This window comes from Zonotrichia albicollis, chromosome 9 (assembly GCF_047830755.1).
Source record: "Zonotrichia albicollis isolate bZonAlb1 chromosome 9, bZonAlb1.hap1, whole genome shotgun sequence".
In the NCBI taxonomy this organism is placed as follows: Eukaryota; Metazoa; Chordata; class Aves; order Passeriformes; family Passerellidae; genus Zonotrichia; species Zonotrichia albicollis.
The window spans coordinates 22,922,056-22,948,748 of NC_133827.1; the positions used below are offsets into that span (position 1 = coordinate 22,922,056).

Consider the following 26,693-nt stretch of genomic DNA (forward strand, 5'->3'; position numbering starts at 1 on the left):
CTGGGGCTGGGGCTGGATGAATTTATTTCTACACTGAATATTGGGGCGCTGGGAGTTCCTGACAGTTGTTACTGAAGCTGGATTCAGATTTTCTAGTGCTGAGCACCAGTGAGATGAGGCTGGATGGGAGCACAGATCCATGGCTGCTGTCAGCACTCCCACCCTGTTCCCCATGCCTCAGGAATCTCCTCAAGGTTCACCTCTCACATGCTCCTGCCTTTTAGCCAGCTGACTTAGTAGCCACTGAAATAACAGCCCTGAAAACCCAACTACAGCTTCTAAAGACACACCTTTTGTCTTTGCAGATCATATGAAGATGACTATGACACAGATGAAGTCTTACCTCCCCCTGAAACTGGAGAAAAGTCAGACAAGCTAATTATCTCAGATCTCTGAGCTTAGAGAAGTGGAAGACAGCCCATGTCTTTCAAACTGGATAGCATTCAGTCCCAAGGCACTTGGGGGTTTTCCTTAAATCTATCATTGGAACAATGTGCTTTATTTTGTACACTGAAACTTGAGACCCCTTTTTGTCTTCCTGTGTAATTGCATAAGGTAATTTCTATGAAAAGGCTTTTTACAATGTGTTATTGTGCACACTCCTGAAAATGGTGATTGCACCTTGTTTCATTTCTATATAAATTGTTATGTCCCCAGATGTGCAATAAATGCCAGCATCTAATGATTACCTGTAACAGCTGCATGCAACTTCTGCAGTGGCCGTTTCTCAGTTCTGTCCTGTGCCACTCTGTCCCCTTGGCTTTATACAGGAGTGACAAAAGAGCTGCCAGATTAACTTAAATGTGTGTCTAGAAATCTTTGAAAACACAGGTGACTGTGAAGTTCTTTTTTTCTTTCCTGTCCTGGAAGCAAAGGGAACATGCCTGCACATGGGGAGAGTGAAGCCCCTTTGTGCTTTGTCCCCAGCTCTTTGCCTGGGATGTTTCACTGCTGTGGATCTGTGAGCAGTTTCAGCACTGCACCACATCATCTCCTGGAATCTGAGACAGAGTTACCTGTTCTAGCCCTGTGTCCCCTCCTGTGCTGATCTGCCTCTGGCCAGAGCTTTGTCTGTGTGGATTTCTACTTGTGGAAGTGTTCTGCAGAGCATTTACAGCAAATACAGCTCTCTGCTGTTCAGCTGCTGTGCCTGGTGTGCACCAGTTCCGTCCATTCCTGTGCTCTCCTCTCCTGTAGCCTTCTTCAACCTGTAGCCAAGAGACTAAGCTGAGATAATGAAGAAAAAACACAACCCCTTGTTTTAACTAGTAAAGGAATTGGTCTGTATTATTGCCAAAATTAATTTTTCTCCCAGGCTCTGGGAGGAAATGCTGTAACTAATGAATTCTTGCTTTAAATGCAAAATTAAACCACCTTTCCCCTTAGAATCACAAGTGATATCATCACTGCTGCTGCATCTGTCCCTCTGGCCAGCAGGAACCGTGGTTCAGAACAGAGGTGATTAGAACAAATTCTTCATATATGTACAAGCAGTTCTGGGCTTTACCTTCTCAGCTGGGACAGGTCTGAGCCCTCCCAGCTGTGCCCAGTCTCCAATGCTGGGTTGCTGGGTGTGCCCTGTATCTCCTGTGCCTCCTGCCAGCATTCCTGGCAGCTGCCTGCCCCATTCCCAGCAGGCTCCTGCTGCCCTTCTGGGGCAGAGCAGCCCGGGCCCTGCAGGGCTCTGTGTCCCCACTCGTGCATCCCTGCGGTACCTGCAGGGGTCAGCATCCAGTGAGGAACGGGCTGATCCCTCACTCCAGTGCACTCGGGGCTTTTCCAGGAGCCTCTGGAGCCCAGGCCTGGCTGCCCCTGCCCAGGGGGAGCTGCTGCTGCCTCCCCGGGGGCAGAACTCTCCCACCATCAAACTGGGGAAGTGAGAAAGGTTTCAGCTGAACTGAGCAGATGCTTACACACCCCCAGGATCCTGGATTGGTATTTGGGAAACTTCTGGATGCCCACATTGTTAGCAAAGGCCCTGCCTGAACAGGTGACCTGCATCCCATAGTTACAGATGCAGCAGGGAGCACCCTGCCCAAACCAGGACAAGCCCCTGGAATGCAGCAAGCACCCAGCGTGCCTGGATCCCATCTCCATCACTGCCATAACCTCGAAGGGAAAACCTTCCCTGGGGTGATTCCACAAATGCCCAAATGCAGAACCCCCAAGGATGACAGCAGGAATGGACACAGGATGGAGGTCCCACAGCTGCTGCTTGGAACCAGCTCCAGCCATGTTTTCCTGAGAAGAACCTTTCCTCACTGCCATGCTCCAGAGGGCCCTTTCAGTTTGATGTCCCTTTTCATCTCTCCAAGGACTAAGATTCCTCAAAAGGAACAAGAACCTGATCCCATTCTAGGCTGAAATGGAACCCTCATGGTGCTCCAGCAGCAGCAGTACTGCAATGGCTCACTTGCCAGTTCTGGAAGGCCTCAGTCACCCACCACTGCTGGGCCTTTATTTCCACCCATCCCTGAATTCAGGCTCCCACCTCACACCACACCAGCCTGAACTGGTGCCTTTCTTTGCAGAAGTGAGAACTCAGAATCTGGTAAAACTCACCAGCTGCCTTCCCAAGGTTTGGTTCAGTAAATGGAGACAGGAAACTGAGAGCTGCTCTCTGAGCCCAAATCCAGACCCTCTCTCCTACAGACAGACATCCAGTGTATCCAGGCCCAATCCATGCTTTCTGGGAGGTCAACACAAGCTAATCCAAAAAAACACCCCCATTTACAGCAAATATTTTGCATTCTATGTGAATAGAAAGACAAGCTGCAGAAGGCACTTCTACTGTGGTGGCAGTGCAAAATCTGCAGTAATATTCCAGGAATGGAAATCCATTCTCTGTCCCTAAAGTACTTGAAAATAACCACAATTCAGCAGGCACACCTGCATTAACAGAGGAGGTGTTCTACACCCCACCTGTAACACAGCCCTGGCCCCAGCTGCTCTGGATGGAAGGTTTGTAACTCTGCAGGATTTAAGTGAGGTAAATTTGGGAACTCCTGTCCTTCTTTGCTTTTTTCTGAGGTAGTCAAGGGTGCTTGTGTCCAGCCAGCAGAGCTGCTCAGCTGCAGTGAAGCAGCCCCAGAGTCCCTCCCCAAAAGATTTGCAGGAGTCCCTTGGCTGTGGCTCTGTCTCCTGACTCCATGTCAGTGCCACTTCAGATGCTGCATCCTGGAAAGGACTCACCCTGCACTGTTCAGTGCACATCCTGCTCACACTGAAGGCTTTTAATGGAAAAAGTAGTCAGAAAAGTGAGTAAAATTCAGTTTTGCATGATAAAAATATGATTGTGCTTATTTGTTCTCTCTAATTTGCTTTTGTCTAGCAAAACTAAGCCCTGTATTCTTACAAACCCCTTGTTTTTTACTGTTGTATCACAAACAGTAATACAACTGGTTGGGATTGGATTGTACCATAAATATTTTCTCTCTGCAGTACTGGGATGGGAGTATGGCTCAGTAGTACTGCTGGAATGGTACTAGTTGGATTTTTTCAGTAGTTCTTGCTGCATCCCAGTTTTTGGCAGTGACCCCTGGGCACTGCTCCAGCTCCCCTCCTGCCTCTGAGGGGCAAGTGCTGCAGAACAGACATGGGCAGCAAAAGAGGGATTCCAAAGCCTTCCTGCTCTCCTGAACCAAGGATTTAATGAAGCTGATTCAAGGCACTTAACCAAGGTACTGGGCTTAGTTTCTAAAACAAAATAGTCCTGAAAGACCAATGCTAAGTTCACTGAACCGTCACTGTACAGTATGGATTTGGACTCTCTAGATCAGTATCTTAGCTCTATGCAAACAAAACTGAACCTCAGTGACCAGCACGAGCTACTGTAAGAAAAACATAAACAGAGCTTCCCCCTGTGTGCTCATCTTCTCACTGTATCACTGGGTGAGGGGGTTAGAAACTGAATATTTAATAATAATAATAAATGTTCTCATACTTTGTAAAAGTAGATTTGGATACATTTTGTGGTGGCATGGTTTGATCTTTGTATTTTTACTTTATATTTTCTTCTTTTTTGGCAAATAAAAGACTTTTGAATTTAAAAAGGAAAACCTGTCTTGGTGGTGGGGTAGAGTGCAACTGCTCACTTCATCTCCAGCTGCTGTGCCAAACCCTCCTTCCCTGCTGTGGTGAGTTCACACCACCCAGGTACCTGCAAGCAAATGCTTTCCAAAGCCAAAATTCCAGGCTTTCTTCTCAAAAATACTGGGATAAAGCAATCTGACCACTTACCTCACTCACATCTGTGTCCTCAGTGTGGAGCACTGTCCCTGTGCTGACTTATCAAAACATCCAACTCTCTCATTTTAACCTGTCCAAAAAAAAAAAAAGATATCTCCTGGATCTCTTGCAAGTGGAATGAACAAGAAAAAAAATATATATAAAGAAAGGGAAAACTAGTCATGCCTTTTCTAATTTACCTATATGCAAATGCTCAAGCAGAGTTTGTGCAATGTGTTGCTCTTGTATTGCTTCACCAAGGGGTGCCTAAATGTGTCTATAGAACAGCCACCTTTTGGTGAGTTTCTTTAGGGTATCAAAAGCACTTCAATATCAAATTCAAATAGTTAAGACCAAAGATCTACCTATAATATTCTTGGTAGTACTGGAAGCAGCATCACCTACCTTTCAGAGGGGATTTCCTCAGCTGTGCCACACACTTGGAACGATCCTTACAAAGGTGCTTGTTTGTATCCATTCAGTTCTCCAATTTAGCAATCAAAAATCCTTTTCTAACTGGTTTGCATAGAATTTAAATAAGAATTATCTGGGAAGGGGATGCTTCTTGCATGCAGTAAAAAATGCTTCTGTGCTGGGTGACAGCAGAACCTCTGCACCATCCCTGTGCCACAGCTGTGGGATCTGTTCCTTGGAGCTCTGCGAGTTTCACTGAGGGAGCAGCTCCCTGCTGTGCCAGAAGTACCTGCCTTGGCAAACAGGATTTTCAGGTTTATTCTCTGTAACTCTGCAGGTTCTTCTGACACCACCGAATGCTGGGGCTGGCAGGGGCAGTCCCGGCTGTGCTGAAGGCACCAAGGGCAGCTGTTCCCTGGGAATGATTTCAGCTCCCATGCAAGGGAAGAACATCTGCAGGGAGAGGCTGCTGTGCCCCAGTGCCCCTGGCTCTGCACTGTGCCCAGACAAGGCAGGGAGGGAGAACAGCTCCTGCTGGGAGAGCCACAAGGTAACACATCCAGTGGGTAATGTTTTGTGATTTAATCCCGGCCCGTGGTTTTTTGTAGGATTGTTAGATTGGAAAAGACCCCCATGATCACCAAATCCAACCTTTGAGAGCTCCACCCTGCCCTCTCAGCCCTGTCACCAATGGCCACATTGACTCGTGTGTCTGAATGTTTTTAAACATGTGTGATACTTGGGAAGAGCCTTTCCCCTCCACAGGGAAGCACAGAGGGCTTCTCCTCCTTGTTCAGATCTGGATGGTCAGAAGCACTGGATTTTGTACCACTACACGTGACCAAAACCTGCTTTTTCTTTTTGACTCTGCTTCACAAATTACAGGGTTTTAATAAAGTTTGGCAGTTAATCGCTGCCTTCAAGGGGATTGGGAAGAAAACTGGAATATCACACACTTCCTCTAGAAGAAGTTCCAAGCAGCTCCCTCTGTGCCAAGGCTGAGAGCAGCTCCCCAGATCCAGAGCCTTGCAGGAGGAACACCAGGAATTGTGGGCAGCCCAGCTGGGGCCAGGCTGGAGCTCAAATAATCACTGAGCTGCAGCCACCAGTGACTCTGCAGCTCCTGGGGATGGGCAGCAGGGACAAGTCCCTCCTGGGCTGTGCTGGACTGCGTCTCACCCTGCTCTCTGCCCAAGCCAAGGCAGGAAGGCCCCAAAGCAGCAAACTGCTGTGGAAGGAATGCTTTCCCAACTGGAGCTGCTGGAATTCCTGTCAGCACCAAAGACGATCCTTTCCACTGCTCAGCTCACAAACAACTAGCCAGGAGGGCAAGGAAACCAAACCAAGCCAACCCTAATTTAAACAATTAGAGAATTAATCATCAGCACACTAAGTAGTATTTAGACAGTGAGTTCAACATATGCCACACTGATGCCTTCAGCAGTTGCCAAATAGAATTAGAAAACTAACATTTATTAAATCAATTTGAATTTTAATATACATTTCAAGAATGTGGCAGCATAAAAGGAAATGTTTTTAGAAACAACCTGAATCTACCATTTGCAGTTTTACATTAACCATCAGGGCTCTCCTGTCGGCGCTCCGAACCACTCTTGACCTAAGTTCTCCAACTTTTGGTACCACATTGAATGCAGCAGTGAGATAGTAAAGATTCCAAATACTCCCACATTTCTGGAGCAAAGGTACTTTGTATTTAATTTCATGAAAGTCCTAAAAATGTACCATCAACAATCTCAGCAAAACTCTGAACAGCTCTGCAAAAGCATTCCGACACAACCCGTGCTGTGCAGCCACTCCCAGACTCCGGGTCGCTGCTTCGCTTACACGTAGTGGACTAATAAACAGATTTACATTAGTAGGTCACGATCAAACCACCAAATTAGAGACTGGTAGGATCCCTCTGGGTCAACACAAAAATCACATACAAGTTTAACTAAATACATTTTAATAGGACATCGTTAAATCTCATGAGGGCTAAAAAACACAGATCTTAGGTACTTGGGTTGGCAAATAAAGACAAGAATACTAAGAAGCATTTTCCACCATTTACTCATTATCAAAAATATTTTTCAACTCTTCTTGCAAAACAAAAACAAAAAAGTACAGACTGGACACGTACATCACATTTTTCTTCCTATGGCTTTAACCCCCCACCCTGCCCACCCCACAAAAAAGACGGGGGGAGAAACAAACCAAAACCAACAAAAAGCTCTGACCACATTCACAGAAAATGACACCATGGTACACTACAAAACAAAAGGAGGTGCCATTTGTGTCCAAAGGGTTTTGCTCATTTCTCGGTGAGGAACCGTCATTGTACGTGCTTTGTGCCAAATCAAAGCACACCCAGCGCCGGGCCGGAAAGCACCGCGGGGGCTGTGCCTGAGGAAAAGGGGAGATGGAAGCAGGAAAGGAACTAAAAAATCCACACACCATTTAACATGCTGCTAAAACAGGAATGGCCTTTGTATCAGACAGTAATGTTTGTGTTCGAGTCAGCCTGTGTTTGGGTTGTGCTCTATCATTCCAAGAGGAGAATTTCTACTTTCACAAAGCAATCTCAACATTTTAGGCTTCCAGTGAAGCCCTGAAGGCACAACTGAATCTTGTGCCTGCACTTTTATTTAGGGATTGAGCTGAAATCAACCATTTTTGCACAAAGCTGAATTCCTAAGAGGAATTCTTTCACTGTAACACTTTTCCAGATAAGCTCAACAACTTTGTGTTATTTTTCTATTTTCGAGCCTTTTGGCCCAGGTTGAAAAGCAATGACCTTCAAAAGCTGCTTTCAACATTTTAGCAAAAAGTGAGATAGGTTCAGGGTGGAGTGAGTTATAGATAGCTTATTCCGTTTAGCAAACACCCCAAAAATTTGACCTTGATAGCCCTGGATCCTGTGCCCTGGCTGGGAGGTGCCTGTCAGCGGGGAACTCCCCTCCGTGGGAGGGGTCCCGGCTCTCTTACAAACCTGATCAAACAAACCCCCAGTGGTGAAAAGTGCTGCAGCATCTCCCCGGAGCCCTGGCACTGATCAGCACCAGAGGGGGGAGAATCAGCCAAGGACTTCCTGTAACCCACAAAACCCTTTCTCTTCCCCAGAAGCAACAGCAGTAAAACAGCAGGAACTTGGGAAAGGGAGAGGATGGTGCTAACAGAACTTGAGCCTTTGAAGGCTACCAGTGATGTTCTGCCCCAGCCCAGCCCCTCAGTGACTTGTCACACACAGGGGGCTGGCACAGAGGGGCAACTGAGCAGGGAGGTGACCTGTGAAGTGTCAGGAAGACAAACCCCAAGGATGATGATGCCATTACCAGGACAGGGTATCCAAGCTGGAGCTCAACCTTTGCACCCACCCACTGCTGAGCCTTGCCTGCAGCCTGAGATGCCTTTTGGCCTGCCAGCTCAGTATATTTATTAATCTCTTAACTGTATGCTGTTCAGTGAAGGGCACAACCAATTCTCACCATCACCACTACCTACCCTCTCCAGAGTGTATCCCCCAGCTCGTGCTGCCTTTCCCACAGGAATGTCAGGTCATTTCCTGCTCATGGTGACTGTAACCCATCAAATAATTATTTCTCTACACCATCATCTAGCACAGTTGAGATGCACTATCTGGATGCTACACTGAAGCCATAGCTTTGACTGAGCACAAAGCATGAGCAAGTACAATGAGGTCAATATATTCCTTGTCAAAAGATCTTGTGATAAAATCATTTACATCAGCAATCCATCTCAAACTATGAGGTGCTGTAAGAACTAAAAACAGTTTTAGGGTAACTCCTCCATTATCTGCAACTATTTCCCAGACACTAATACACAGAACATAGCAATGAAAAACACTTGATACAAGTGATCTAAACGCAGGAGCTCCAGCAAGTTAAACAGAACCATAGCTGCCTTAAACCTGTAGCAGTTCCCCTACGGATGGCAGGGAAAAGAAAGAAAGGTTTAACAGTCATATCTCATGTCTATAGCTTCATCCAAACTTTTCTCATCGTGTGTACTGGCAGCTATAAACGTCGTTACTGGTGACCCTGTCACATTGATTACACTGGTGCTTGTGCTGGCATTGCGCACGGCAATGCTTGTCACATTAATGCCCAAAGTAAGCCGAGTCTGCTCCAAGGCCTTTTCTGGCACTGCAAAGGCCTCCAGCTTCTTCTCCCCGTTAGCCATGTAGGAGTTTTGGCAGCCACGGCATATGCAGTCAAGGCAGGCTTTGCGGTTAGAGTAGCAAGGGCAGCGTTGGCCACGGCATGTAAGAACACTTGGATTTTGGGTGGCACGACCACATTTACACCCTTTCTTTTCTTGTGGCTTTTTATACACAGTTTTCGTTGGGCTTCCTGGCATAACGTTACTGCTGGGAACTTTCTCCTTTGCCTTGTCTTTTGTTTTCAGCACCCCCGGTTTGGCTTTCGGGTGGGATTTCTTAGGGGCGTGTTCTAAGTTCTTTTTCACGCTTTTGTTAGACAGGAGCACAGTTTTACTGATTTTGGGAGTAGTTCCTCCATTAGGTACAGTCGCAATAGGCTGCAAAGACATTTTATTTTCCTGTTTGACCGTCACGGGAGCCGACGCTCCCAGCGTGGGGCCGCAGATGATGCTGGAGATGGGCAGAGGCTGAACCTTCTCGCTGTCGCTTTCGGAGCGAGAGCGCTTCCTGTTCAGCTTCACCACCTTGGGCGTGGCTGCCGTGCACGAGAGCCCGTGAGGAGAAGCATCCGTGGCCATGAAAATGTTATGGCTGAGGGGAGGGGGGGAGAGCTGCAGGAAGGGGCCGTTGGCCATGTTGGCCTCCAAGGTGGGCTGCAGGTTGGAGTCGCACACCTCGCCGCTGGACACGGTCTCCAGGCTGCGCAGCACCTCCTCGACGCTGAGCAGCAGCGACCCGCCCGGCTTGATGTCCTCGCTGAAGCCGCAGATGTCGATGCCCGCGGGGCACAGGTCGCTGGTGGCCACGGTGTCACACACGGGCTGCAGGCCGCCGGGGATGTCCTCGCTTTTGATGTAATCGCCGGTGCCGCACACGTCGATGGCGCTGGCGTGCTCGGGAGAGGGGATGCCCACGCCCAGCTTCTCCACGGCCAGCCCGTTGCAGGGGGGCAGCCCATTGATGACGGAGCCGCGCAGGTCCAGGCCGGGGGTGCTCTCGGGCAGCGCCGTGAAGCCCCCGGGCGCGTCCGTCGCCAGCTCCGAGGTGGAAGGGACCGGGGAGTGCGTCAGACACAGAGCCAGCGCTGCGTCCGAGGACTTCTCGGCGTCCTCGTGGAGCGGTGCCCCATCCTTGAGCAGGGCCAGCAGGTCTGCAGAGCAATCCACGGCCTGGATGATGTCCCGGGCCAGCGGCGTCTGCGTGATGTACTCGCACAGCTTCTTGTAGCAGTTCACCAGGATGCTCAGCTGCTTGTTCTCCTCAAACTGCTCGTAGTCCTTGCACCAGCTACACGAGGGCTTCATCATCATCTTCTTGCCTTTACACGTTTTGCAGACATAATGCTGACAATTGGAGTTGGTAGGAGCAATAGGGTCTTGTAGCAAATTTCCTATGAGAAAAAGGAAAAGGAAGATTACAATGGACTTAAGGCAGGCTTCTGAGACATTACTGGATGAATTTTTTTGTACTATCAAAAAAAGTTACTCAAAAAGTTGAAAAACATCCCATCCAAACAACTGCCTGTACAAATTCCCACAGCTGCCAACCTGGTTTTAAAGCATTAGATAAAATTAGAAGAAAACCATCACACCACGGCTTGTTGTATGCTGCAGCCCTTAAAAACATTCTCAACTACAACACTACTGATCGCCTTCTCCCCTTCAGCTTTGTCCAAGGAAACTTACAGAACACACAAGATTTCTATGAATTTACCAAAAGTGAAATAATAAACTCCCATGATAACTTACTGCAAAGATTTTAATGGAATTAGTAAAAACAAATGGAACAGAGCAGAGAGAGTGAAAACTCTGAATGTAAAAATGATGGAATATCCACCCCTAAAGGGAAGAAGACACAGCAGACTTTGTGTTGTTTTTCATTTAGCATTTAGTGTAGCTATAAGAATAAAGAATTTTTTTCATATTTTACTGTTTAGAATAAAAAACTAATAAAAATCAGCCTCTAAAGGAACCCACACACCCCTGACAGCCCAGAAAGTTTCAGATCCCCAGCACTGACAGTCTTGGAAGGTTTTGGCTGCAGATCCCCAAAACTGTAAAAACCCGGAAGAATGGTTTTTGGTTTTCCTTAAGAACAATTCAAATATTACCTAAGGATAAAATATGAAAGAACAAGTGAAACTAAATTCTGTATAGAAACAATCCAACTGGTTCCTATATCCAGAAAGTGACAGTGTTGCTTTGCTATTTCCAGGCAGCTCTAGGCCAGAAAGATATTCCATCTCCTAAATTAAATTGCAGAGTAACTGTAGTCATCCCCAGCACCAGGGCTCCCTCCCCTCCCAGCAGCGCATTCTCAGCTCTGATCAGACCTTTCTCTCATAAGGAGCCTCTGCTGGATGAGTTACAGCCATCAGGGAATTCCCACCCAGCTTTTCCAAAGTGAAAACAATCTGCTGCAACAAGCAAATAAAATTAAACAACTTGGGAAGAGGAAGCAAAGTGCATGTATCAAATCAGACTGGGATAAAAACCCCAAAATATCAAAGATATTTTCTCTCATTGCTCAATTCTCTGATCCCTTTTCCCTGCATTCCCTGATCCCTCTTTGGGAAGGGGCTGCTCCCAGCACCTGAGCCATCATTCAGTGGGTGTGGCCTGATGTAAACTGGGTTTTGAGCAACAAATCCCAAGAGTCAGTGCTCAGGTTGGCATTGCACAGTGATTTTTAATAAATGGAGAGAAATCCAGTTGTTCAGCAAGCTGGCACAGAATGAGCCCTGCCCTGTGTGACAGTGTGACAAGACCCCACCAGGAGAAGACAAAACACTCATCACATCAAGCTGGGAGGGTTTACAGCCAACAGATGGAACATGAAGTCACACAGTCCAACCTGCAGGGGGAATTATTGGGTTTTTTCCCAAGTTCCCTTGACATGACACAACAAAAACAACATAGGTAGAGGTGGCTACTGTGGTCCTAAGATGGAACTTGATTTCAGGAGAAAAGTTCCCTGAAGAGAACAAAACCAAAACTTTAAATCCCACCAGCTCCTCGAAGAAGTTCTGTCCTTCAGCAGAGTTCCCCAACAATGGTCCAGCCCCCTGGATCCTGAGTCCACCAGGACCAGCAGGAGCTGTGCCCTGGCCAGTGCAGACACCTCAGAGCCTTGGAACTACAGTGCTCCCAGAGCAAAAGCCACCAGCATTCATTATTTCCCAATTAATTAAAGACACAAAACAGCTGGGTGCACTCCTCATCCACCAGTAGCCTCTCTTGGCTCCTTAGGACAATAAGGCTGAGTTATGCTTTGCAGAACTAAAATACTTCAGAGATGGCACCAAATAACAAGATACCACCATAACTTTTAATTAGATTTTTTAAAAAAGGCATCACCAACAGTGTGTTTTATTTCTCCCAAAATAAATTTGGCTGAAACTCCTGAATAAGTACAAATGCTAAAAGAAGATACAGGAAAATTTAAATTTCTGGAGGCTCTGAGGGAAAAACCAGACGGACTGACAAGACAAAACACTTCACATGCTCTCGCTGCCAGGAGGAACAGAGCAAGTTCTACTCCCAGTAAATGCCAGACAACCTACACTGGAGAGACATTAGGAATTGCCTGAGCTGTGGGAATATTTTCTGTTTCAACTATCTCATTGAATATTCATTCTTCAAAGTTTCTCTCTTGTATGGATTCTGTGGCACTATCACTCTCTTCAGTCTTAATACTGACAAGTTTAAAAACAAATGTCAACCATGAGATGCTAATTTCCCATTAAATGAAGTTTCATTACTTGTAATACTCAGGGAGGGGCACTAAGTCAGCAGCACTGTCCCACAAACAGCAGCTGAGCCTTTTTGGAACCTCGAGGTTTGACAAGGCCAAGATCTCACTTTTGCCTGGTGGCCATCAGTGCTGCCCCTCTCTAGAAATGTAAAAATTTATACAGATCTCCAAGATATAAACATAGTGGGCCCTGAAGTTAATATTTTTCCATGTTTATAATTTAGTACTTCTTCTCTAAGCTAAATGTAATTTTTCATTTTATTGTGCAGCCACTCACCTGCATTAGACCCTCCCACAATTACTCACTGCAGACCTTCAGTTCCACAGCCCTGTGTAGCCTGGTGCCACTGAACCCTGCCCTGTCCTTTCTCAGTCTCTTTTCTAAAGGGCTTATCAATACACCAAAAGCAAAACTGTGTTCTTACAAAGCCTCCAAAACGAGACTTTCCTTCCACATCAGCTCCTAACTATGCTGATTTCAGAAAGGTTGACTAAATACATTCCTTAATATCAGCATTTACAATTAATGAGGAGCATATACAGAGGAAAAACTTTTAATATATTATTTACCAAACACCCCAGCTGATCTGGAAAGGCTGTCCTGGGAGCTGGAGGGAGGTCACTTAACCCACAGTGAATACTTCCTGCTGCGGTGCTTAATGAGCATTTCACAGCTGCAGGGACAAGGGGAAGCATCTGCAAATTGTGTCTCTGGGACCAAAGGGAGGAGAAGAATTGGGAATCAAAACAATTGTTAGGTGTCTGTACCCAGCAAATATGCTCCTAATGGATGAAATTCACTGGGAAGAAAGGCTATTCTCACCTATCCTCCGCAAAGGCAGGAAAGGGCTAAACACAAATATCCAATTTAGGGTCCTTGGAAATGCTACTGGAGCATTAATCACTGAAAATTATCTTGGCTTTTCCAACAACCCAAAGTCTTAAGAATTATTTAATTATTAAATCTTAATTTCATGAAGCAAAATAGAAAAACTTAAGTGAAATTGTTTTTACAAATACAAATTTATCCCTGGGGTTGATCACCAGAGGCGCTCTGGTGCTCAGCCATGGCACACAGGAGGAGGGGGCAGCTCACCCACCAACCTGCGCCCATCAAACAGCACAGGCAGCACCAGCTTCATTATAAACCACGGCCACAGGAACAGAAATGCTGAGCTCTCCCAAGCTCTGAGGAACAGGAAGCTCTGCCCAGCTGAGGTTTCACACACAGACCTGTGCATGCCAGGGACCCCAAAGTCACATCCACAGCTGGAGCTCTGACAGCTGCACTGCTGAACTGTCAGCTCTTCACTTTGGGATTAAACATCATCTGATTGTTTCTGTAAAAACAATTAACAGCCAGAAAGCTCCAACAACTTGTCCAAGCTTCAGGAGCTCCTGAAGGACAGGAGCTGGATCTCAGACTGTGACACCACTGCTCACGGGTTTGTCTCAGCCACCCCTCTCCTGAGCTGCAGCACGGTGGGAAGGAAAAGCCCTGCTCTCCCCTGAACTGCTCCCTGCCACTGCACACAGATCCTCTCACCCAAGAAATAACCAGCTGGAGCCCACTGAGGAATGAACAGCAGCTCAACGAGGCTTCAAGGCAAAACACAACAGAAAATCCCCTCACAAAAGCAGCGTTTCCCGAGTTGGATAAACCCCCTAAAAGCTCTATTTGCAAAACTATCTGACGACAGACAGGCAGGCATATGATGAGCAGCAAAAAGGTCTGTCAGCCATCTGCAGAGGAATACAACAAATGTGTGGGATCTGTTTTAGAGGGGTGGGAGATGTGGGTACTTCCTAGAAAACAAGAAAACCGAACACATTCTGACTCACAGAGATTAGTGCATGGACATGACAGCAGAGAAAGGTCTCACAGATCCCCAGCCCTAACAGAGCTAAGTCTCCACTTCCAGACCTACACTCAGGGCAGGCAGGACCATGTTGGATTGGATGCATTTCACCAAAACTGCACCAACGTCAGGAGCCAGATTCCCCAGACTGATGTCTGTGCCACCCTGCCCTAGCAGCTGTCCCAGGCAGTAAAACACTGGGCAGCTCCTCTCAGTGAATGCGGGATGCCCTGTCCCCAGTGTCCCACCCCCTGCACAGCATTCCCACAGCAATTCCCAAAACGTGCTCTGAGACACAACCACACCTCTGCACATTCCAGGGGCACAGCTCTGAACCCACAGCTGCAGAGCATGGAATAGAGTAAGGGCAGTTCACAACAGCACTACAGATGGTGATCCTTCCGTGGGCTTTGACACACGGTTCTGTACAGAGAAACTGATCAGCCAAAAAGTAGAAACAAAAATGTTCCCCAAGATTCCCAGCACAGAACTCTGAGAAACAATGAGAGTTTCCCTGTGAACTGTGAGAAATTATTTCATCCTGCAAACACCACCCTGCCCTTAGATCACCCAACCACACCACCAGAATTTGACCAAGACATCCACAAACACTTATAAATTCCTTGCTGGGTGTGATGGAAATGTGGAGGACACAAAAAAACCCACTAAACCGACCCCCCCCCCCCAAATCAACTAAAAATACTTATTTCAAAATTTTTTCAGAGAAAACATTCTGCTGGCTACTGAGTATTTCTGCACATCCTCCATGAACACACAACTATGAAAAAATTCCTAAAGACATTATTACCCTCATATAAGGACAGTTGTGAATAATGAATCAATGTTTGTATAACTCTCTGACAAAATAAAAACTGCACTGTTTTTGCCTGAACACCCTGGGAGCCCAAATTAACCATGATCAGAAGACAGACTATTTTTCTTCATATCTGGAGATACAGTCAATCTATTTAGCTAAAGTTCAAGGGAAAAAACTCCAACAAATTGCATTATAATTGCAGAAGGGACTGACTGCCTTGTTCTTTGAGTTCACCCCCCACATAAGACACAACAGAACATTTTTACTAAATCCTATGTCAAAGTTATAGTTCTGTTTGAAAGCCCTTGTGTTTACAAAACCTCTGGAAAAATTCTAAATGTATTTTTAGCAAACTAGGTGATAAAATTCAAACTTTGAGGCTTTAAAAAGATGGATAAATTAATCTTTCTCACCACGCAGTGTAAAATTTTCACATAATGATGTTTTCCAAAAGTCAAGATTGCTGTATTTTGAGAAGTTTCAAATAACAAAGTTAACATTTCTCCTATGGGTATAAAACAATAACATGTTTCTAAGCTGCAGAAACACTCACAAGAGTTAGAACTTCCTTTGGAAGTTATAGATCAAGTTCATCACATTCCCCAAGCAATCAAAAAGCAATGAAAACAATTTTTCTACACCAAGCAGAAATGCTGGAACATGAGAATCTCGGAGTGAAGTGAGCTCTCCAAGGCACAGTGCACAGGGAGCCATGGGCAGGCCCAGGAGACCTGGAACACCAAATTCCATCACTGCAGTGCCTCCAGCAGACCCCAACACCAAATCCATCACTGCAGTGCCTCCAGGAGCCCCAACACTGAATCCATCACTGCAGTGCCTCCAGGAGCCCCAACACTGAATTCCATCACTGCAGTGCCTCCAGGGGCCCCAACACCAAATTCCATCACTGCTGTGCCTCCAGCAGACCCCAACACTGAATTCCATCACTGCAGTGCCTCCAGGAGCCCCAACACCCAATTTATCACTGCAGTGCCTCCAGGAGCCCCAACGCCAAATCCATCACTGCAGTGCCTCCAGGAGCCCCAACGCCAAATTCCATCACTCAGTGCCTCCAGGAGAGTGGGAAACCTCTGTGCTCCCTGCAGGGCACCGAGCTCAGCACAGGCTGTACTGCCATCACTTCCCAAGCCACTGCCCAGCCCCAGGGAATGTTTCCTGCCCTTACTAAAGCTCCAACACAACATCCAGGAATGCTCGGTCTGTACTGAGAGGCATGACTGTAAAGCTTGGGTGGCAAAGCAAACAGAGGCAGAGGAAGGTGCGGGAGTGCTCCCTGCCCAGGATGGCAGAGCTCAGCCATCCCAATAAAGATGCCTCCTGGCAACACATTAACTCCTCTCTAAACACTCGGGAACACAGTCGCTTTAATCAATATCCTCAGGCACCACCAAAGCCATCCATCACCTCCCAGCTCCTCTCCAATCCCAGCACAGACAGCCTGCAATTCTCTTTGGAAGTCACTGTCACCCAGCTGAGGGGACCACAGCTACTTCTCTTCCTACTCAATTTTCCTCTAAGGCAGAGGAGTATTTTTAGTTTAGAAACCAATTTAAATTCTACTGGCAGAACTTTCTGTTATCAAAACTTCTGCAGTACAATGCAGACAACCTTGACAAAGCACTTCTCCCAGGAGTCACACACAGGGTTTGAAAACAGGAAAGGGAAACGAAGTTGAGTAGGGAGATTTTAAGAGGAAATCACCCAACATGTTCTTGAGTAAAACCTGGTGTATACAGAGATGTGTGACTGCACATTTTATAGACAATTATAGACCAAGCACAAAGAGAATACCTGCAGCAGAAGGTGTTTGATAGGTACTCAGTCCCCTGGTCCATGCTCTCTGATGGTTGTTTCAGAGATGCTGATTATTTTTCACATTCTCCACAAATTCAGAAGTGTTTTGGCAACCATTCATGACCATTTTTAAGGGGAAAATCATGTACTTTTAAAAACTGCCAGTACTTTTGTTTACAGTATTTCTCATAACTGAAAACAGAGGAAAGAAGAAAATGTCAATGGAGAAAATACCTAAAAAACCCCACAGAGCCAGACCAATTTTCAAACATAAAAGGCAGCTCTGATCTGGTAGCACAGATCATCAATCAGCCTTCACTATCCTCAACCTTGGAAGAATGGACAAGGAAGAAGTCCTAAGCTAAACTTTTCCATCACAAAACTTTAAAAACTCATGTTTTTTTCACTCTAACACTCTGTTATCCAAGCTCAACTTAGCCATGGCTCACACCCCAAATGGAAACTCCAGTATCATCCATATAATTAAGTTTTATTAGAATGGGAATTTGTTTCATCTCCCTTATTCCATGTCTGTGACAGGAAACTGAGTTTTCCAGGAAGTTTCCATCTGTTTAGGTGTCACTCAAGTACCTCCCTTTTGAGGGAAGTTCAGTGCAAGTGTCCAGGCCCAGTTCCCACCATTTCCCAGTACAGAGTGCAGCCCCCAGCCCAGAGCTCTGCCTGGGACCTGCAACCACAGCCCAAGAGCTGCTGTCCAGGGAAGGGCACTGGGGGACACAGGAACTGCAGAAGCAAAGGAGAATCACCTCAGAGAGAGGAGAGGAAGAGAAGCTTTCACATGGACAGAATGGCACAAAGTGGAAAATTTTACACAACTGTATCCCACTGACTATGGAGACATTGCAGATCTAGTGCCAAGTATAATTGATTATAATATGTATTTATATTGTACACTCCATTCAACTTTGGCAGTATAAAACTCTCAAAGCAGGCTATTGCTTTTACACAAGAGCAGGAGGGAAATAACATCCTTACATTAACCTTTATATAGAAAAACAAAAGTTAACAGTTTTTATTTTACTTTTTAGGCAATCCATGCCACTGCCCATGCTTGGGAGTTGCTTCCACAATGCTGCTGCAGCACTGAGCCTTCAACCCCGGGCTAAAATCATCAAGAGCTCCCCAGAACACCGGATGGGCTCTGTGAGGTACCAGTCTGTGCTGCCGTGGGTTTCTTTGTTCCTCCCCCTAATCTCCCTAAAGCCACATGTTGTCTCACATCCCCTTACTGGGATTACAGGATGTTTAAGACAAGAACTGTATTCTCATCCTGTATTTCCCAGCACCAGATGGGTTCCTGGCCAAGCATAAAACGCTGTCCTGCAGCCCTGCCAGCTTCCAAGAGCTCTCTCAAACAGCAGTAACCATCTTTCACATACCTTTGAAATATCTTTCAGAGATTCCATAATGAAGTTTGCTATGGATAAAAAGCTAAGCTGATCTGACTGGCAATCCTATCTCTTACAAGCATTTCAGAGAAGGCTCTTAATGCTGAAAAGACCAATGATTTGCAGTTACCTGAATGGTACCTGAACCAGAGAATGGCACTGCTAAGGTGTTTATGCAATGGACAACACCTTTAAAACATAGAAGTTTGCTGCATAAATTCTACTACACTATTTTTAAACTAAATTGTATTATCATGCAATTTTATAATAATCATTTTATTCCAAAGGCTGAAACTTGTATTTCACATCCTCAAAACACACAAGGCACAGCCCTTCTGCCTAATGCACACTTGGGAGCAGTTATTTTCAAGTTTTAAAAGCTCTAGGAAATACTGTCTTATACACCCCTATAAAAGGGTGATGTATTACCTACAGCACTGTCCAGGAAACTGTCACATGATCACACTGAAATCCTAGAAATGCACACACAGCTACAGAACTGAGCCCTTATCACCCATCATGAGGCAAGAGGGAGACCTTGAATCCACCCAGAACTGATTCAGCTGACTTGCACTGACATACTGTATTTACATTTTGGCTTTCTACTGCTGCAACTCCATGTGTGCCAATCTGAATCTGAAATCAGAGCTTTAATTAGAACTTCATAATTATGTGGGTCCAAAAACTTCTGCCACCCCCTGGTGTAAAAGACTATGGGATCACAAGGAAATGAGCTGGCTTATGCCTCGTGCTTTGGCAGCTCAGTGGAAGCCCAGCAATGTTAGTTGATTTATGTAGCTAGCACTCATTTCTCCTAAAAACAGCTCCCTAAAATTAAAGGGACAATCTAGACCATGGAATTAATACCTACAGCATAACAAAGCATTACAGAATGCACTCAAGAGAGATTACACACTGAGAAAAAGCTGATGACATAAAGAGCACTAATTTGTGGAGTAACTTCCCAAGGGAATTCCTAGAAGTCCAGCACTTGAGACTTTAACCACTGCTGATACTTCCTGCAGCAGTTCTCCAACAAAGCACTCAGCACTTTACAAAGATCCGTTCAAGGAAAGTACCAGACACTCGCAGTTCCATGTCCATGCACCCAGAGCCAGGTGCTTGGGTCTCATGGTCTGAACAGACAAACAGGGCAGCAAGAAGGGAGCATGAGAAAAGCTTTCAGGCATTAAAACAAAAAAGCCAACCCAAACCCACAGTGCCCAGTTAGCTCAGCTGGTCAGAGCAGGGTGCTGAGAACACCAAGGTTCTGTGCTCAGCCCCTCCATGGGCCATTCACTAACATGGCCCTTGTGGGTCCCTTCAAACTCAGAATATTCTGGGATTCTGGCAGAGTGGTCACAGTGCTCACTGTCAGGACCTCTCAATGTAGCCTTTACTTCAGTAATTAGACTTTTACCTTTTAAAACACCAAAGCTAAATGGCTGATAGTTGTACAGGGTTTCATGACCTTAAATATTCAGAAGGTATCAAAGGTGTAACAGCTCTTAGCTCTAAGAGAAAAGGAACACAAAAAGCAAATGAGAAAAAGATGGACTGGCCTTTAGCAGTCTGAACTGCACATTTGTGACACTGAGAACAGCAGAGTGAGCAGTTCTGTGTGGGGCAGGCCCACTCCCCCATGGACAGACACCTGAGTAACTCTGTTTTACTGCATGGCTCCACGGAGAGTGTGGAATTCACTGAGGGCCCTGGATACTGACACACCACAAACAGGAGTGCAGGAGGCACAGATAAGACTGGTTAATCAGCTGTAAGCAAAACATTTCAAATAAACAGCAGCTACAGTTACCTGAAAGCTGGCCACGGTAGAAAAAAAAATATAGACCAAAGGAATAACCCTAATATTCAAAAAAAATAAAGGGTCAAGAGAGAAAGCAGAACCATCAAGAGGTAGTTTTTAAATAGGAATATCCATGGAGGCACAAGGAAATAGAAAAAAACAAACTAAAAACCTGGTTTGCTCTACAAAACTGAGAGTGGCAAGCAAGAAAAGCTGAAGAAGGGGGGAAAAAGCTCAGGAATTTGGGCAGAGACAAATTAAAGATAGACAATTCCAACAGCACAGAGTGTAAAACCAAGATTGCAAAAGGCCAAGAAGGGAACAAGGCAAGGCAAGGAGAACAAAGAACATATTTCAGAAGACCAGGCTTAAAGTGGAGAGAACACAGCAATGCAAATATCTTATTAAATAAAATCAGAACAATATTTGCATATTTTTTGGCAAAAGCAGTCTGGTGAGTGACCAAAAGCTGGAGGAATTTATGGGAAGAACGCACAAATGGGGTTGGAATCAATCGGGCCTAAGGTGATAAGAAATAAAAATTAGAAATGCATAAACACCAGCATCGGGATTCCAGGAGGAAAAATCCTTAAGACAAATTACTCCAGGAAATGACGATGCAGAGATCCTGGGAACGGGCTCCCTCTTTCCCAGTGCAAACAGATCTCTATTTTCAAAGACTTTAAGTGGGAGGAGCCAATAGCGAGAGGATAGGAAGCATCTAACGCTACTTTAGCTGTCTCAACAGTTAAATCCTGATCCTGTAAATAAATAAAATATTTAACTTTCTAAACCCCAGTAATTCAATTCAAATCCAGTGTAACACACACATAGGTATCGACAAACACAGCGAACATAAAACCACTCTGGCAGGAAAATACAAACACAAACAGGGCAGGACTTAAAACTACCAGAGGAAAAAAAGGAGATTTCAAAAAATTTAACAACCAAGAGGTCTAACAGGTCAAAGCCCCCTCCCGACACTGACCAAGGCTTCAAAGGGAAGTTCAAGGAAATCTAACAGTTTATTCCAGAGCTTCCTCCCAGGAACGGACACATGCCCCCACTCCGTAAACATAGCAGAATGCAATTCCTTCCAGTATTCCCCAGCCTGTAACACCGAAATTCCGGACACTGCCTTTGCCCACAGCACACAGAACGCTCTTTTCTGGGGACAGGAGTGGGAAAAACCCAGCAGACTTCCAGCCTGTTCGCTTTTCATGGTAATTATCGTTACAGAACATTTATCTACTAGGCACAAAACCCCAAAATCAATTATTGTTTCCTGGCTTTCAATCGGAATTACTTATTGTTTACATTTCAAGGAGGGGGGGGGGAAATTACAAAGTTCCTCTTCCCCTGCCTCTACGATCTGTATTTCGTTTGGGGTATCTTTTACCACACTCGCTCTTAGTCATCGCTTTTTTAGAGCGATTAACTCCACTACCCGGGGTATTCCAACAACCACTGACAACCGCCGTACCCTCGGTGAAGCAGTGACCATAATAAAGCGCTGCATTTCGAGGCAAACACTCTCTGCGCGCCGCCACCGCCTTGGCAGCGTGCGCGGCTGCCGAGCCACAGCCCCTGCCGCCTCCCTGCCCTTGTGACCGGCCCTGCCCGCGGCTGCCCCGCGCCGGGGGCGGGCTCAGCCCTGGCAGTTCCCACTCCGCCGCTCCCGAGCTCCGAGCCGCCCCCCCGGCGGCCGCGGCACCGGCCACTCCGGGCCCGGCAAACTTTGCCGGGAGCTGCCCCGGAGCGGCCCGGGCGAGGCGAGGCCGAGGCAGCCCCGGTGCGGGCCCAGGGCCGTGCGGGAGCCCCGGGGAGGCTCATTGTGCAGGAACAAAAGAAAGATCCTCACCGCACACGCAGCAGGAGAGGGACTGCCTGAAGTAGGGCAGGAGCTTGTTAATCTCGGAAAAGGACTGGGGGTCCGCCGGGTCGTAGTTGAGCACCAGGCGGCTCGCGGACACGTAGAGAGCAGTGGCATTCACCGGGTTCATCGCCGCCGCTCGCTCGCCGCCGGCTGCGCGGTGCGAAGAAGGTCTGCGCGGGCCGCGGGGGCAGGTGGCCCCGGGGCGGGGGCCGGCCGGGTGTCACCTTGGTCCGGGGCCACCTGGAGCCGCGCGGCAGCGGCGGCGGCAGCGCGGAGGCCGCGGCGGCCCTGCCAGAGGGGGCCGCGCCGGCTCCTCCTCCGCCTCCCGCGGGGGAGGCCTCGCTCCGAGCGGCGGCTCGGCCCGGGCGGCAGCGGCGGCGGCGCTACTGCAGGTCCCTGCGGGCCATACCCGCCCCGCCGCGGGGCCCCTGCTGCTGTCGGCGCCTCCCTCAGCGGCGGCCCGGCATGGCGGCGGCCGCAGGCAGGATCCGCGAACGGGCGCGGGGCGGCGGCGGGGCCGCGCTGCCCGATGCGGCGGGAGGGCGGCGGAAGCACCCGGGGTTCACCGCGGCCGCATCACCGCGGCGGCGGCGCCGCCTCCTGCGCGGGGCCGGTGGGCGCGCGGGCAGGGCCGGGCGGGCCGCGCGCGCTCCGCGGTGGCGCCGTTAGATCCGGCCGTCACTGCGGGGCCATCGCCGCCGCCCGCGCCGCGCATGCGCGCCCGCAGCGGGGCGGGGGGGCGCCGGCGCCCTCTAGCGGCGCCCGAGCCGGCAGCGGGGGCCGCGCGCAGGAGGGCGGGAGGGGCGCGCGCCGCCTCAGCGCCCGCCATGGGCCCCGCGAGCTTTCGGGGCTCGGCACGGAGCCCCGGCCGCGCGCGCCGCCTCACGCGCCAGCTCCGCGCGCGCCCCCGCCCTGCCGTGCCTCGGTTTCCCCCTCACGGCGGCCGGGCGCGGACGCCGCGTCCCGCCCCTGTCATGGCGAGCGCCTCCGCTCGGGCCGAGGAAGTGGCCCCGCCTCTGCCCTCAGGCCGTGCTGGAACCTGCGGCCAGGCCTGTCAATACCTCGGGCTCCCGGCTGACGCACCGGCCCCTCCGCCCGCACGGAGCGAGGCCGGGACCTGCGGGGCCTGGCAGCTCTGGGGAGAGGTGACGCGGGAGCTGCGGAGCGCGCAAACCCCTCAGGACACCGCCGGCCTCCCACACACGGCTCTGTGGACTGAAGTCAGACACAAACGTTCCTGCTGGAGACCCCAGTATAGCACAGCAGTGGATGCACAGGCTGAGGGCAGGTATGACCAAGATACAGGCATAGGCAGGACTTTTATGGAGGGAACTTGTTTTATTTCGTGCGTAAACACCAAGGCCGTTCCACAGACTTCCAGATCCTGTGTTGTAAAACTGCCAGCACCATCGGGCACCCTCTCCCTCCTTCTGTGTTTGGTGTTTTGGGGAACTGCCTGACAGAGCTTCTCCTTTTTCCCACAGTGACCTCTGTGTTCACTTAGAGTTGCCCATGTGAAACTAATCAAGGAGTTCCACCTGTATCTTTTAGTTCCTTGTTCACTTCCTGAATCCCCCCACTTTTTCCAGCCCGACACAAAAGGAGTCTAGATACAAAACACAGGAATTTGGGTCTTGACTCCAAATACTCATTTAGCACTTGTGGTCCTCACCAAGCAGCTCATTCCCTACTTGGCGCTGTTCCCACACGGCCCAGGTACAGCCTGTGTGGGTGCATCTCCATGTTACCACACAGACCTACAATGCCCAGCAAACACTCAGTACCATCTCTGGACTGTAACTCCTTGCACACATTGAATCCCCAACCTGACTCCACTTCAAGGCACAGCATCTTCATTCTCACCCTCAGCCTGCTGTTACATTGCTTGTAAAATGCCCAATTCCTTCTTCAGCTTACTGCCAGGAACACCTTCCGTGCTGAACCAAGCCAACAGACTGAAATAACATCCAGAAAATTCCCACTATGTCCACAACTTCATACACACCTCCCTGTATCACATCCTCTGCCAAACTCTGAACACACTGTGTCCTGAACACTCCCAACCCCTCCCAGCTCCCTCTCATGCTGCTCTGGCTCTTAGGAAGGAACTTAACTTGCCACCCAACACCCAGAGTTTTAGCAGTCTTGTCTAATTTCTGGGATACACTCCTTTGGGTATCATCCACAGCCTGGGATTCAGCAGTAGGGCTCCAACCTCAACATCCCCATTCACAGCATTAACCTGCACTATTCTGTCACTCACTGATGGAGCTGAACGACTAGCTCTGGATTCCACCTAAGAACAATTGCAATCCTGGCAAGACAGAGAAGATAAACTCTCTAGAACTACAAAGAATTATTACTCTTGAAAATTATGGTAATAATAGAATATGAAGCTGCAAGAGTAGCAAAACTGACTAGGTCATACCTTTTAGACCAGAGGAAGGCCATAGTGCTTTTCTTTGCCCCATTATTGCTTGCTGATCTGCTGAATTTCACTTTTTTCCTATCCAGACCCTTGAGTTCATTTCTAACAGTGCAGCCCAAGCAGCAGATATCATTTTTCTTGCCTCTGTTGGTCATTTGTTGCATCTGTCAGCATCACCATCCTGCAGCAGGAGTCCTGCTGTCTCAGGAGGGTGGGTGGGGGCCTCAGCTGTTTGTGACCACTGTGGCAAGTGGGCTGGTGACAGTAACTATGAGGGGCTGAGTGCCCCAGGGCTGGGCTCAGCCCTGATGTGCTGCACCTGTGTGACCCCATCAGGTGCTGAGAAACAGCCAGGTGGGGCAAAGTTCCCCTTGAGCCTTCTCTGCTGTGCCTTAGGAGCTCCTTTGAGGCGTGAGAGCTGCTCTTTTGCTGCTCCCTGACTCTGTGTCTGCCCTGCTGGCTGCCTGCTTTGCCCTTGGAGCTGCTCCTTGCTGCAGATGGCTGCTCCTCAGGGGCTGGCCCTGCTCTGCTCTCCTCACCCAGGTACCATGGTACTCCTTGTAGCTGCTCCCCCTGCCCTGCCTGCCTTGCTCTTACCTCCCTGGCTCCCCTTTCCCTGCATGGCCACCTTTGCTGCTCCATCCCTCATGTAACAGCCTTGTGGGACCAGTCTCCCTCCCTGGCCACTGGTAGGTGCTTAACTTTGAACAAGCACTGGAACACTCAATAAAACATTGAGTAAATCCCCTTTCACTGGAAAATAAGGGTGGAATAGGAATGTTATTTCATTTTCCAGTTCCTATCAATGCTCTGTGTTTGGGAAAAATGAGACTCCTTGTTGAAATTAGGTTAGAATAGTGCCTGTTAACTCTGCAGACACAGATACCTGTGTTAATGGCCCAGGTCCTTGGGTGATAGCTTTTGTTTCTTCCCTACTTGAACAGAATAAACATTTAGATCTCAGTGAGCAGTCCTTTGTAAATGCATAATAGAGAACATGAGGTGTTCAAGCAGCTCCCTGTGTTAAGTTCCTTCTGCTGTGGAAGTGGTGCATCCTAAAGTGTCTGATAACTGCAGCACTACATCTTTAAGGGAAAGGTATCAACTGAGTAGGAAAAAAGTACAGCAAATACACTGCCTCTGAAAACGTGGATGTGAATAAAATGGTGGAGTTTTGTTGTTGTTTTGTTAGGGAGTTTGGTTTTTCCCTCAGCAGGTTGCCAATGGCAAGCTTGTTTCCAATTGCTCGCTTGTTTGACTTGATGTAGGCTTCCTTCTGTGTCACTGCATTTGGTGTACCATGAGGAAAGGCAGGCCAGGACCACAGGGATTGTAACGGTTCCAGCAACACAGTGTTTTCTGGCTGGTGCTATTAATGAATTAACAGAACAAACAGGTAATCACAGTAACTGCAGAAGAAGGGAACATGAAGCACCCCCCCCCCACAGCCACTAAGAGAGACACAGACTGACTTTTGCCAGAAAGCATTCAGAGGAGTTGGGATGGCTGTCACAGCTCTGCAGAGCCTGTGGCCCTTTGTAAAGTGACCCCTGGCTACCTGCTCACCCCTGTTATCATCCCAACACAGCTGCAGACACTGCTCCTGCAGTACAAGCTGCACCAATTCCCTTCTTTGTGCCTTTTTCATTTGCCTTGAATTTGTCTTATAGGATTGCCCTTTTAGTTTTTAGTAACTCCCAAATATTCCCCAGGGTTTCAAACCATGCCATGCCTTTGGAATCCTGGTAAAGCAGAGCATGCTGGTACTGCCAGTCCATTGCTTTTGCCTCCCTTTTATATTCATGAACAAACCATAGACTTCACCACTATAACAATTTTTCTCCTCAGTGTTCAAAAGTATTCTTTTATGTTATTCCAGAGTGGCCACACTTTTTAGAAACATATTCCAGTTGCTTATTAATCTCTTACCAATCCCTCTCTGAGAACTGCTGGTTTTGTTTTGAGAGGTTCACACCCACAACAGCAGGGACCCCCTTTTTTATTGATTATAGGAGTGGTTGCAATGGCCCTTTCATTCAAGTTCACCTCCACATATGATAAAGCCAATTTCTGCTTTTTTATTTGGGTCTGTTTTTGCAAGCAGCTTTTTT

General features: G+C 47.9%; 2 protein-coding genes across 5 annotated transcripts in view; one reads left to right on the forward strand and one right to left on the reverse strand.

The window, feature by feature from the left end:
- The window catches only part of PPP2R3A (protein phosphatase 2 regulatory subunit B''alpha), a 57,146-nt gene extending 50,326 nt beyond the window's left edge, over positions 1-6,820 (forward strand). For all 4 annotated transcript variants that reach the window (XM_074546968.1, XM_005489570.4, XM_074546967.1 and 1 more), the window contains one exon: positions 306-6,820. In XM_074546968.1, coding sequence (XP_074403069.1) covers positions 306-396 — 91 coding nt within the window. In that variant the 3' untranslated portion in view covers positions 397-6,820. The remainder of the gene's footprint in view (positions 1-305) is intronic.
- On the reverse strand, positions 6,094-23,137 carry MSL2 (MSL complex subunit 2). The gene is made up of 2 exons (XM_005489572.4): positions 22,140-23,137; positions 6,094-10,211 (listed from the first exon to the last, which is right to left on the reverse strand). Exons 1-2 carry the CDS (start codon positions 22,279-22,281, stop codon positions 8,614-8,616), a joined length of 1,740 nt encoding a protein of 579 aa, XP_005489629.1. The 5' UTR covers positions 22,282-23,137; the 3' UTR covers positions 6,094-8,613.
- Positions 23,138-26,693: the final 3,556 nt, after the last annotated feature.

Excerpts from the sequence above, each read along its gene's own strand:
- MSL2 (XM_005489572.4), bottom strand. The coding sequence starts at position 22,281 with ATGAACCCGGTGAATGCCACTGCTCTCTACGTGTCCGCGAGCCGCCTG. Across the intron at positions 10,212-22,139 it reads CCTCTCCTGCTGCGTGTGCG|GAAATTTGCTACAAGACCCT; the intron begins GTGAGGATCTTT and ends TTTTTCTCATAG.